The 13,260-nt window shown below is 34.5% G+C and overlaps 1 protein-coding gene across 1 annotated transcript in view; it reads left to right on the top strand.

Annotated features, from left to right (window-relative positions):
- DCN (decorin) overlaps window positions 1–12,970 on the top strand; it is a 48,899-nt gene extending 35,929 nt beyond the window's left edge. The window contains exons 5-8 of the mRNA XM_074226568.1: window positions 1,449–1,562; window positions 4,123–4,216; window positions 8,371–8,509; window positions 12,120–12,970. Coding sequence (XP_074082669.1) covers window positions 1,449–1,562; window positions 4,123–4,216; window positions 8,371–8,509; window positions 12,120–12,314 — 542 coding nt within the window. The 3' untranslated portion in view covers window positions 12,315–12,970. The remainder of the gene's footprint in view (window positions 1–1,448; window positions 1,563–4,122; window positions 4,217–8,370; window positions 8,510–12,119) is intronic.
- The last annotated feature ends 290 nt before the right edge of the window (window positions 12,971–13,260 follow it).

Raw genomic sequence — 13,260 nt, 5'->3', positions numbered from 1 at the left:
AGAAATTGGTTCTGATGCTTTCTAGCCAAGTGATGGGGACCAGACAGCTTCTCCAAGGAGAGTCTAGATTTCTTTACCTGTAAAATAGGGGTAATATTTGCAGTGTTTGTCCCCTATGGAAGTACTTTGTAAATAGGAAGTTTTATAAGCATATCGGAAGAAGGGACATAGACAGAGTTAGAGAAGAGATATAGATAGAAAGAATGATAGATAGATAGATAGATGGATAGATAGATAGATAGATAGATAGATAAATAGATAGATGATATGGAGAAAGAAAGATAATCATGAATAATAAAGGAAGAGTGACAGAGATAGAAAAAGAACAAAAGAGAGAGAGGAAAGAGAGTCAGAGGCAGAGAAAGAGAAGAGACGGGGAGGGTAATAGGATGAGACAGAAAGAGACAGAGAGAAAGAGAGATGAGAGATGAGAGAGAGAGAGAGAGAGAGAGAGAGAGAGAGAGAGAGAGAGAGAGAGAGAGAGAGAGAGAGAGAGATTAGACATCATCAAATCATGGTACTAAGGTTTGAAGGAACCATCTAGTCTCATTGACTCATATTACATTTGAGAAAAACAAGTCTAGAGATGTGAAATATCTTGCCTGTGGTCCACAAGTTAATAGCAAACACCAGGTTTGAACCAAGAGCCTAAGATTCTGTAGCCACCATCCTTTCCCTTGGGCTGCTTCTGAACATAGATTGAAAACATGAAAATGAGCCATGGCCCATCAGTCTGTGGCCTCTAATGAATTAGTCAGTCCTCAGAAGAAAATGGGCAACAGTTTCTGTTTCCTTTCTGTTTTTATGGGAATCTGATTCAGAGAAACTCTGAAGCCAAGGCTATATTTTAGCAACATCGAAGAAAGGAATTCAATCATCGCAAAGATGGGATTATTTGTTTAACATGGACCTGGTTTGGTGCACTGTAAAATGTGTTAGGCATTTATTAAAGCTAGCCTCCTCTGCTATGAGGTTGGGGGGTCTTTTCAAGCATACCCCTTTTCCACAGTACTGGTTAATCTTCAGGTCAGTTTTTACCCAGACTTCTATTTTTTATGGCTTTTGATACCTACCTCCCAAGTTGTGATGAGATTGTATACTTGAAGACCATGGAAAACTGCCAAATTACACAACTGTTAATTCAATTGGCCTCACCATAAGGTGTGCTTGGAGAGCACTTGCCTCTTGTGGGCAAAGATTTAGAGAATTTTCTGGGAGGTCCATGAACATGGATTGCCAAGTGCAGAGAATTCCAGTTCTTTTATTTGATAGCTCAAGGGAGGAGAAACAATGGGCAGTTAACTTCCTCAGGCTTTTATTTGTTTTGGCCAACAAGGTTTTGGTGGTAGTAATTTTGAGTTTCTTTTCTTTGGGATTTTGAAATATAGGAGATTTGCCATTTAATATCCACAAACCATCAATTAAAATCTTCCCTGTTATCTACACAGAATTGGGTACCAACCCCCTCAAGAGCACAGGAATAGAAGCTGGGACCTTTAGTGGAATGAAGAGACTCTCCTATATCAGAATTTCCGACACTAATATAACTTCTATCCCCCGAGGTAAGATATTCACATTGAATAACTGACTGAATTGTTTTGAGAGTTGTATAATTATGAGATCTCTTTGATAATACAAGGATATATAATTTCATCAGGCTGGGTCCTCCTTCCAATGATACAGATTAAAATCCCACACTAAATTAGAGGATGGTCTTCAAGAGTTCTTATAAGGCCAATTTGCATCATCCTATGGCAAACCTGGCAAATTTAGTTATTTGGCTACAATAAACAGAAAAGAACCCTCCAAGTCTTTCTAGCTTTCTAAAACCTATGTGAGATATACTGGTATAATCTTTGTCAGCTCAGAGTCACTTCAAAGCCATCAAACAGTTAACTAGTTAGCATTTGTTCTGTGCCTATTATCTAATCAAATATTTTTCTGGGTTTTTAGAAATAAAAACAAACAAAAAAATAGAGTCCCTACTCAAGGGATACTAAAAGGAAGACTTTTTTCTCCTTTTTATTTTTATTTTTCCCTGCATGGGCCCCTATTGATAGAAAACTGGGTTCTGAACTATGAAGACTTGGGTGTAAGATATTATTTTACTCAACTGAAGATGGTATCCATGAGACCTGAAACAAGTCACTTAACATATCAGTTATCTAGTCAATTCTTTGACTCTAATTTAGAAGGTGCTGACCTTGTTGGAAGAAGGAATTTCTTCATTGACAGATACAGTACCTCCCTCTACTCCCTGTTCATCAACTTTGGAATTTCTTAAAAAAAAAGACATTTGGAGGGGAAAAAGTTACTTTCTGTAGTGGTTACTGATAAAATTGCTTGCATTATAGACTTTCTTTTCCAATAATATCCATTAGAGGAAAGGAAGCTCACTCTGGCATCTCTTTTATATTTTTGGCCCTATGAATGAACTGAATGAACTATCTCATTAGTGGTAGGATTCAAAAATCATCCAAGCTGAACTCAGGAAAATAGGTATCATTAGAAGTAAATTTAGAATTTTCAGAAGCAACTAAAAACCTCCTAAATTATCTTGGGTACCAAGCGGTCACAATGACTGCAGAGAGATTGACAGGAATTGATGCAATTTAATAAAGTTTCCAGACCAAAGCAATCTTGCAATTTTCCAATTTTGAACTTTTATGGACATTGGCTAAGCAAGAATTCGAGCCAATCAGGGTGTTACTCCTGCAGTGTAACTTCCCAGCTATTTCCTTTCTAGATGACGTTATTAGAGTAACTGGAACAATATGAGGTTGGAAGAACAGTGCTTTCAGATAGGCAAAGGGAATAGAAACAATAACCCTCACAACTGTGTTACTTTTATGAAGAAATCCTTCACTATTACAGTCATAGGGGAAAATAGCAAAAAATTTTAATTAACTTTCCCATTATAGGTTGCTAGATTCATTTTATTTAAGTGGATTTATTTATTTATTTATTTATTTAATTCCACTTCTTCAATTTCCTGACACCTTTCAAGCAAAACTAAGATGCAATCACCTAAACATTGCCTATTCTGATAATACTCCCTATTTTCAGAAAAGTATTTATGTGTGTGAATGTCTATTTGTTTGAGTGGCTATACACACAAATATATATATATATATATATATGTTATATATATACAGATATCAATTTTACATGCATATATCTATATGTGTCCATATTATATATATATGTAAATATATATATGTATGTATGTATTTTAAATACATGTATGGGTGTACACACAGAGTATCTACTGATTATATACATCCCCAGACCATAAGAGGAGATAAGCAACCTGAAGTTAATATTTCAATCAGTCAACTGAACAATTATTAAATGCCTCAACTTATGTGACAAACTAGAGGTACAAATACAAAGGATGACATAACCCTAACTCTCAAAAAGCTTATGTTCTAATATTTTCTTTTTTAAATCTCCAGGGACTGGCATATAGTAGGCATTTAATAAATACTAAGTAAATTGTTGCTTCAGATTGCTCTATTTTCCATGTGTCCACCTTGCAAAGTCATTCTACCTTTTACTTAGGTCATCCAAACCAATCAATGAAATATACCTTTATTGGTAATTACTCTCCTCAATGAATTTTCTCCGTTTTTATAATTGGTGTACCCAACAGCAGAATAATTTGCTTCAAAATCCTTCTTAAATCATGGGCTCACTATGGATGAACATTTTCGGTGGTTTTCTTCTTTTTCCAAAGAGCAACCTCAATGAGCCATGAGACCATAGCTCAGGCTATTAGTCAATTCAGGTCTTATGTCTCTCTTGTGCATTTGTAGCTCCATAATAATTTCCAGGACAAGAGTCAAGGACACCATAAACATAGGTTCTTGATTTTGCTAACAGGCAATTCTGGGGGAAAGTTCTGAGAAGAAAAACTGAGTTCCAAATCAGCAAAGCATCAATTAGAGATGGGGAGAAAGGAGAGGGGAAGATTAAAGAGCAAGTCTATTACAATATTTTCCATGTAAATCCTAGACAAGCATACATTTTAGAAAATTGGCAGCATACCTCCTCATTATGTTTGTCCATTTATAATTAGAATGTTTATCTGCTATTTTAGTATCCTCTGTTTTCATGTTGCAGGTCTCCCAGTCTCTCTTACTGAGCTCCATCTTGATGGCAACAAAATCACAAAAGTCGAGGCATCCAGTCTAAAAGGACTCAACAGCTTGACTAAGTAATAATATAACTGTTCAGTTTCTTATAAATTTGATGTGTGTGTCTATATATAACCATATACATAAAATAGAATGGATATGCATGAATGAATACACAAATGTGTCTTTATACATATATGTCATTTGTGGATTAAATTTTTTAGATTATTTTAAATATCATAGAGCACAGATTCAGAGAGATAAAGGATCATCTCTCATTCGGTGGACCTTGGAACAGTTGTTAACTTTCCTGAGTCTCAATTTCCTCATCTGTAAAATAGAAGAATTGAATTAGATGACCTCCAATTTTTTTTCCAAATCTTGAGATTTCCTTTATCTGGAGAAGGTAAAACTATTAATAGGGAGTACGCAATGAAGAATATATAAATTTCCAAGAAAAGTCAAAAACAAATTTGGGGACCATAAGACTACCAAACTGTTATTTTTTACTTCATCCAGATGCACATGTTTTGGGTAAAGCTATATTATTGAATCCAGATAATGGAAAGGGTACAAGTTACGATTCTAGGAATTTAGCGTAAAGTCTATAATGCCACTATCTGTGTTTTTGGATAAGCCAATCATACTCCATCTATAAAAATGGCCTACCTCATCCTTCTTGTTACTTCTATCTCTAACAAGCTATGAATCTATAAACTGATCATGACCTTCCTCCAAAAAGAGAAAACTTCAAACATTTAGTCAGTATGTTGCACAGAGAATCCTTTATTTTTATTTCTTTAATGTGTGGTTTTGATCTGATGGGCACAGAGATCCCTTCCTTTTCTCAGTTTTTGCTGGTTATTCAGTCATACCTGACTCTAAGTGATCCCCTCTGGGGTTTTCTTGGCAAAGATATTGAGTCGCAATTTCCTTTTCTTCATTTTACAATTGAGGAAACTGAGACAAACAGGGTTAAGTGATTTGCTGAAGGTCATACAACTACTAAGTGTCTGAGGCCATTCTGAACTCATAAAGAAGGGATTTTGCCAATCTAAGTCTGACATTGTACTGCCTAGCTACCCTCTTCTAATTCTTACATACAGTGAATAAATGTACAGTATAGCAAATTGCCATCTAAAGTTTACTATGTAGTCATATGACATTCTGGACCCAAATTATTTTTTTTATCCTTTCAAACCTGATTTTTAAAAATCAAAATTAGAGGCCAATGGGAAAGGAGAATGAGAAAATAACAATTTTTAATATTAACAAATTAGTAAAAAAAATCTAAAGAGTTTTAGAGGAGGGGAAAAATTCTTACTATTTAAAATGTCTATAGTTATTTCATGAGGGAGAGAGGCTTCTATCTTTGGAATCAGGTCCAAAATTAATTATGGAGAAATGACCAAGACATCTTGTTTGACTTTCATTCAAGGAACCCTTCATTCTCTGATCCTTCGAGGAGTCTAACTAAACATCTTCAATGAGAAGAAAATATGCATGACACCAATTGACTATTTTTTCTTATTTTAGCATATAAATCTCAACCAACTTTGAAGCATGTGCTAATCCTCCAGTCACATGCTTCAGATGAGTTGAATAATATTGAAACTTTTACTACCTTTGCATCAAGGATAGTAGCCAATGAAGACTGGAGCTCCAGATCAGCACATTGTAGTGATAACCACGTCCACTAGTAGTACCAGTTCTCAGAACCCATCCATTTTGTACTGCTCCGAGCATACTCAAAAAACATTTTTCAGAACCATTCTGTTTCTCTGAGTTTTCATAGTTAACTAGGTCCCTCTAGCTGTGAGAAAAAAGTAGACAGATGAATTGAATCGCTTTAGATTTATAGAATTATCCTTGAGAGAACAACAATTTTATGTTTTTTACAATAGATAAATAAATAATAACATATCACAGCTTCTAATAGGGTAAAATTATATATGATATAACTATAGCTTCTTTTAAAATGATTTCATTCATTAACAAATTCAATAAAAAAAAGACAAGGTTTTCTTTGTTCTTCAAAGTCTTTCATTATGGAGATTCTTTTAAAGATTTACTACTTAAGCATTGATATTTTCTAATTAGTATAACACAGAAGAGGTTGACTAAAACTAGTGGGGCAAGTTAGAATCCAAAGGAAGTTGACTTGATCCTTCATGATCTCCAATTAGATTTGCAAATAAGACTTCCCTTAAGCTAACCATGTGGTCCACAGCAAGCCAATTCAGCTTTTAATTCTCCTAGTTTGTAAAAGAAAGGGTTTGAATTAGGGGTATAGCTCTGGAGTAGGGGTTCTTAAGCTACTGTCCATCATTAATGTGTGGATTAAATATATATATATATATATATATATACATATATATATACACACATGTTTACACATACATAGAAATACACATATGCATATTCACACATGCAAACATTAATATGTGTATGATGTGTATGAATATATATTTTAATATATTACTTTGCTTTGTAATTCTAATTATTTGATTTTCTACATTTAAAAAACATTTTTTTCCTTTCTGAGAAGAGTTCTTAAAGTTTTACCACATTACCAAAAGGGTCACTCACACTAAATCAATTAAAATTTTTAAGTCCCTACTACGTGCCAGACAAATTGTACTAAGCTCTGGGGATACAAAAAGAGGCAAAAGACAGGCCCTCCTTTCGTGGAGCTCATTGTCTAATGGTGTTTGAGAAGATTGAGAACTCATCATGTAGACCAAACTTTAGGTGTCTAACATAGTCTTCTGGGCTACATCACTCAACACAAACTTGTTAATGGTCACATACAGAATTAGATTTTTGTTAGGCCATGTGGTCCAGCAGAACTGAAACCTTGGCTACCCCTAATTTTTAGGTAGAAGGGACATCAGTCATTTAAGTCAATCCCCATACTTTATAAATAAGGAAACCGGGGAAGAGAGATTTATAGACCTAGAATTAGAAGAGCCTTCGATGCCATCATGTTCAACTCTCATTTTACACAAGAAAAAGAGTCTTAGAGAGGACAAAGATTAAGAAATTGATGGGACCTCAGAGGCCATTATTCCAACCCTCAGATTTTATAAATAAGGAAACTAAGGAAGAGGAAGCTCTGAATTACAATTAAGACCTAAAATAGAAGGGACCCTCTGAGATCATCAGATTGAACAATTTGCTTGTAATGAGGTCCAGGAAAGTTGAATTACGTTGAAGCCAAATATGCAGGATGGCAGAAGCAAGCACAAGTATAACCCTTTTCCTTTCAAAGGAAAACAGAGGCAGATATAAGAGGGTTCAAAGCAGAAATGGGCTCTTAGCTTTATTGACAAGGAAACCGAAGAGCAAAGCAGAGAACTAATTTGTAGTTTTCCTGATACAAATCTGGCCACTGAACCCAGATGGCTCTGGCGGAGAAAGTGAGGCTGGTGACTTTGCACAGCACCCCCCCCCCCAATACAATTCCGTGGCATTTCATGGCATTTCCTGATGTCATGGTCTTCTTTGAGAATGAAAGGCAACAACAACAACAACCAGCCAGCATTTGATCTCAGATCTTCCATTCAAAAATGCACAGATTTGTCCCTTTACCATAATTACTTCATCCCATTGGGGTTTCTTAACTTAGGGACCATGGACACTAAGGAGTCTGTAAAAAGATTTCAGAAGATCTTTGAACATGCGGGAAAAAATAAACATTTGTAATAATTTAGACTTTCTTTAATAGTAGACTTCTTTAATAATAGACTTTCTTTTTCACCCTATGTATTTTATTTTATATATTTCAAGACATTATTCTAAGAATGAATCCGTAGGTTTCACCAGGCTGCCATGACACAGAAACATTCATAGATTGGAAACTAAACCAAAAGAAGTGAGGGATTTTGTTCCAAACAACTAACATAGTCATTAGGAACAAAGCTAAAAAGACTGTCAAATTCTGAAAATTGGTGATGCTCCATGAAGGTCATCCTTTCCACAGTGCTCACCATGCTAACTCTTGCTACGTTAGAACATTAACTCTCATTTTTCCTCCCTAGAAGTGATGTTAAATAAATGTATCATGCCAATTTCCAGAGATAGAAGCAGCAAATGAGGGAATGAGATGCCTCTCACTGATTGCATTCTATCTTGAAATATTACTATTCCTTTCATTTATATAAATTTTGATTGAACAAGTGATAACGACGATAAAGGCTCTGGTATATGTCATTCGTGTCATTTCTTCTTGCAGATTGGGTCTTAGTTTCAACAGCATTTCTTCAATGGACAATGGATCTCTGGCCAATACACCCCGTCTGAGAGAGCTTCACCTGGACAACAACAAGCTCCTCAAAGTGCCCGGAGGACTGGCAGAGCATAAATATATTCAGGTACCATGGCTAGACCCAGATTCAGCTGTACAATGTTGCATAAGGATAAACTTCCTTATGAGAGGATTCTGAGGACAAAGATTAGCTAAATTCTTATAGTTAAAGGAATTGTTCTCAATATTTTTTGTCAATGGTATTTTGAACATAAATCACAAAGATTTGAGAGGGTATCTTAGTGTACCATGGACTGATCTTGAAATCAAGAAACAAATCTGCAGCTTAAAATTCACACGCAGGATTTTGCTTGGAGACTTAAAGCTAGGGGGCTAGTAAATAGTTTAAAGCTGGGAAAAATACTTTAAATTTTACAATCTGCATTATGAAGAGTTTTTCCATTATCTCCTTTTGTCCAGACAATCAACAAAACAATAAATCGTCTTTATGTGTGGCATTTATCAATTTCAGTAGTATACGTGCTTGTAATCATTTTAAAAAGAATCATTTTTCAATTTAAAACAATTATTTAAAAATGATTACAAGCACTTATTAAAGCATTTATTTAAAATGTATTGTTTGTGGAGCACTTTGCTAAGTGCTTCATCTGATTTGATATTTCATCTGATTTGATCCTTACAAAAGCCCTGGAAAGCAGGAACTATTTATTAACAAGTGGTTCCCCTGATCCAATTTGAGTGGGCTCTAATGCACCCCTTAAAGCTCATTAACCCCTCAGAGGTTAATTTTAAGTGAAAAGTCAAGACACTAATGGCATTTTAGTCATTTTAATAGACAGATCTAATAATAGACCCTGGAACAAAATATCAATGAACATTTTTTAGCTTCTCCACTATTTAAATAGAAAAATGTTGAATTAGAAATAGATTCATGGGGGCGGCTAGGTGGCACAGTGGATAAAGCACTGGCCTTGGAGTCAGGAATACCTAGTTCAAATCTGGTCTCAAACGCTTAATAATTACCTAGCTGTATGGCCTTGGGCAAGCCACTTAACCCCATTTGCCTTGCAACAACCTAAAAAAAAAAGAAATAGATTCATGCACTGAATATGATAACGACTCATTACTATAAAATCTCAAATTGTACCTGCCCAAAATGATGGGAAGATAAAACTTAAAATTTAGTGGTTCAGTGGTGTTGGAACAAAGTAAGAAAACAAAGGTAATAGTTCCCAATAAAACATGTACTTTATTTGGAGTTAAGGATGTTGTTCTGTAGGATCCATTGCTGGTTCTGCTATTATTCATATGCCCTTGGATCTCCTTCTTTCAGGATCCACAATTGTAAAATGAGGGATCTGGACTAGATGACCTTAATGGTCTCTTTCAGTTCTAGATCTATGATCCTAGTATTTCTAGAGTCTATCAAAAAACGAGCCTTGTTCCATCGTTCTCATCATTGTTTTTAATATTGAATTGGCAAATTCTAATTTAATTTCATTTAAAAATAAAATGTAAAATTTGGACTGCTTTTAGGTTTTATATTGACATAAATTCATTTTGGTAGTTAGTTAACCCGTGAAACATTCCTATTATATCATCTTTAGAGTCTATGATCTCAGATTGCCTAACAATTGAATCTTCATTATAAAACAATCCTTCACAACTTCAGTAAGGTACAAGAAACAGTCATATCATATGAATCCCAGTGTCATAGATGTAAAGCTGCGAGGGACTGAATAACAAAGGGTCACACAACTAATACAGATTGTGGCAGGATTTAAACCCAGTCTGTTCCTCTGGACAGAGTTGTGTGGCTAGAGACACCTGTCTCCATATTAAAGTTGAAACAAAACTACCGGACTTGTCCCATCTTTTTTTATTTTAAACTTCTCTTTGGATCATTTTAAGTAGTTTCATTTCAAGTTTCCAGTCAAAATAGTGAAATGAGATAATGAGTATAAGTTGTTTAATAGCAAAAGTGTGCAAAATGTCAGTCACAATTACAGATATCATTGTCATTGATCAACTTTCAATGACATTATTATTTTTTCCAGGAGTAAGGGGAGGGATGTGTAAAAGTAAGAATTTTCAAAAGAACAAAGGAAGATATCTGAAATTAAAATAAACAACACTCTATGAAACATCACCTAATATTGGAGCAAAATGTTCCAAAAGAATTAACACATTTCATGCTCTTATACTTTACATTAAGACAAATTATTTCAGAGCCGAAACTGTATCCTCTCTGGCTCAAAATTGAGTCCAGGGTCTCAATTTCCTCATCTATATAATTGAGAAAATAATACTATCTTCCTCACTGGACTATCAGGGGAATGAAATGGAATAGTATCTCTAAAGTACTTTGGAAATCTTAAAATACTAAGTGAATGTGAATTATTATTATATTTATTCATTCATTAGTAGAATGTTTATACCATTAACTTTTGTGTTATAATAATACAAATTACTTAACATAATGCCTTAAGATTTGCAAATAACTTTATGTATTAACTTTTTATCATAATTATTTTATTTTTATTTTTTATCCTTATAATCTATATTGGGTTTATCTATATTATATTTTGCTTCTCATAACAACCCTATGGGTGAGTATTCTTATTATCTCCATTTTTCAGATAAAGAGAGATTTAAGGGACTTGGCCAGGGTTACATAGCAAGTATCTGAAACAGGATTTGAAAAAAGGTCCTTTTTGACTAAAAGTAGAACATACTATTCATTAATTCACTTAATAATTCCATTGATTTCTTAGGATGTTTCTCCTAAACCTTGTGATTGTGATCTTTTTTAAGGTTTGATAGCTTTTATGATACTTCATATTATACAAGTTCTCTTTTTCCTCTTTCCTATATAGTGGTGCCTCATACCCATCTTTCCATCAGGTTATGGGTTATGACTTTTGCCCATAAAAAGAGCATACTATTAAATAATGATTTATGTAAATATCAAGCAAAAGTTTGTACACATCTCATAGTAATGTAATTTCTAGCCTATAGCTACATTTTTAATTGTAAAAAATCAGAACTTATGATTTGGTTTTCATATAGCCTACATGTAGCATAATGGGAAAAGCAGTCACTTATCTGCTCAAGAAGATATAATTGCTTCCTGTTGCCCATAGGATTAAAAAAAACACAAATTCCTCTATTTGGCAATTAAAATTGATTCAAATCTGGTTCCAATATCTTTTTTAGGGCTGGTTACTTACCTACTTTATGAATGAATGAAAAAGATATTTATTAAAAACCTATGATAGGTAAAGTACATTAGTACCATTGGTACAAATAGAAACTATCTGGATTCCATCCTCTATGAAACAATCCTTCTGAACTCCATCTTTGTGAAATAACAAACACATATTCAAATTACTGGAATGAAAAAACTCAATAAAGAGGGTCAAATCAATTTCTTTATAAAGATTTCCTGTTGTAATGAAAAAGCATAAAGAAAATGGTTTTTAAAGGAAATTTGTTACGTTTTAAAATTTCTTTTTTTATTTATTTAAGACAATGGGGTTATTTCCCAAGGTCATACAGCCAGGCAATTATTATGTCTGAGGTCACATTTGAACTCAGGTCCTCCTGACTCCCGGGCCATTGCTCTATCCATTTTGCCACCTAGCCACCCCCTTGGAATTTGTTACTTTTAATGACTTTCGAGGTTGTTTACTAATTCCCATAATTCTATGTTACAGGTGGTCTACCTCCATAACAACAACATTTCCAATGTAGGAACCAATGACTTCTGCCCCCCAGGCTACAACACCAAAAAGGCTTCTTATTCGGGCGTGAGCCTCTTCAGCAACCCAGTTCGATACTGGGAGATCCAGCCCTCGACTTTCCGATGTGTCTATGAACGTTCTGCCATCCAGCTGGGGAACTATAAATAGATCGAGAGAGAGAGTGTGTAAGCTAAAGAGGGGGTTCAGTTGTGTACCAGCTAAAAATAATGTGGCACAGGCCTGTTAGTGTAAAGCTAGATACTGGAAACCTAACTGTCAAGTGGACTTTCCATTAACAATTATGCATTTAGACCAAATATGCAGTTGAAATTATTGCCTACCGTGATTTAAAAAAATATGTTGCCTGCAATTTCCAGCCTACTTTCTGAAACATCTTTTGAGTTCCTCCAAATTTCTAAAAATTGTTGTATATGAGATTTGGAGTAGACATTTGTCTAACAGTTTTGGTCATTAAACTTTTCATTTGAAATCTTGGGACTGGATCAAGTTTAAAAGGAACGTTTTTTTTTTTCTTTTTTGCTAATTCCTGAAGCAATCATTGTCTTTGGCTTTAACTCAAACCCTGGAGGTTTACTAATTAATATCCACTATCATCTTATAAGCATCATTTGAATGTATCTATTTACACAGGCTATGTAAAAAGCACTATCATCATTGTGTTGGCAAAAATACTCATAATGTATTCATATTTACATTTTTTTTAAAAAAAAAGTGTTGGTTTACAAACCTTCCCTGAATTGAATCTTTTAAAGAAAGCACAAATCACTTTGGTTACCAAAATAATAAATCATTTTCAAGTTCCAGGCATTCTCATCTGTGTCCTCTACTTTACGCTCTGGATGGATGGGTACATTACATAACTGAGAAACAAACTGAGGCTTTTTAAAGGTAGAAAACATAATAGAATAATGATTACTGACTGATTGCTGTAGTGGAAACAACAGTCGCTTCTCTACTCAAATAATCATTCCATGAATGTCAGTAATTCTATGCTACAGGTTGAGTGCCCTACAATCCATCTCTTTGATATTGCATAGGTTGCCTAACATGCTCTGCCTCGTGGACCCCCAAGTTTTTAGAGTAACATCACATA

This window comes from Macrotis lagotis, chromosome 2, assembly GCF_037893015.1.
Source record: "Macrotis lagotis isolate mMagLag1 chromosome 2, bilby.v1.9.chrom.fasta, whole genome shotgun sequence".
Taxonomy (NCBI): domain Eukaryota; kingdom Metazoa; phylum Chordata; class Mammalia; order Peramelemorphia; family Peramelidae; genus Macrotis; species Macrotis lagotis.
The sequence above is the reverse complement of the archived record's forward strand: the minus strand, read 5'-3'. Positions and strand labels throughout refer to the sequence as shown.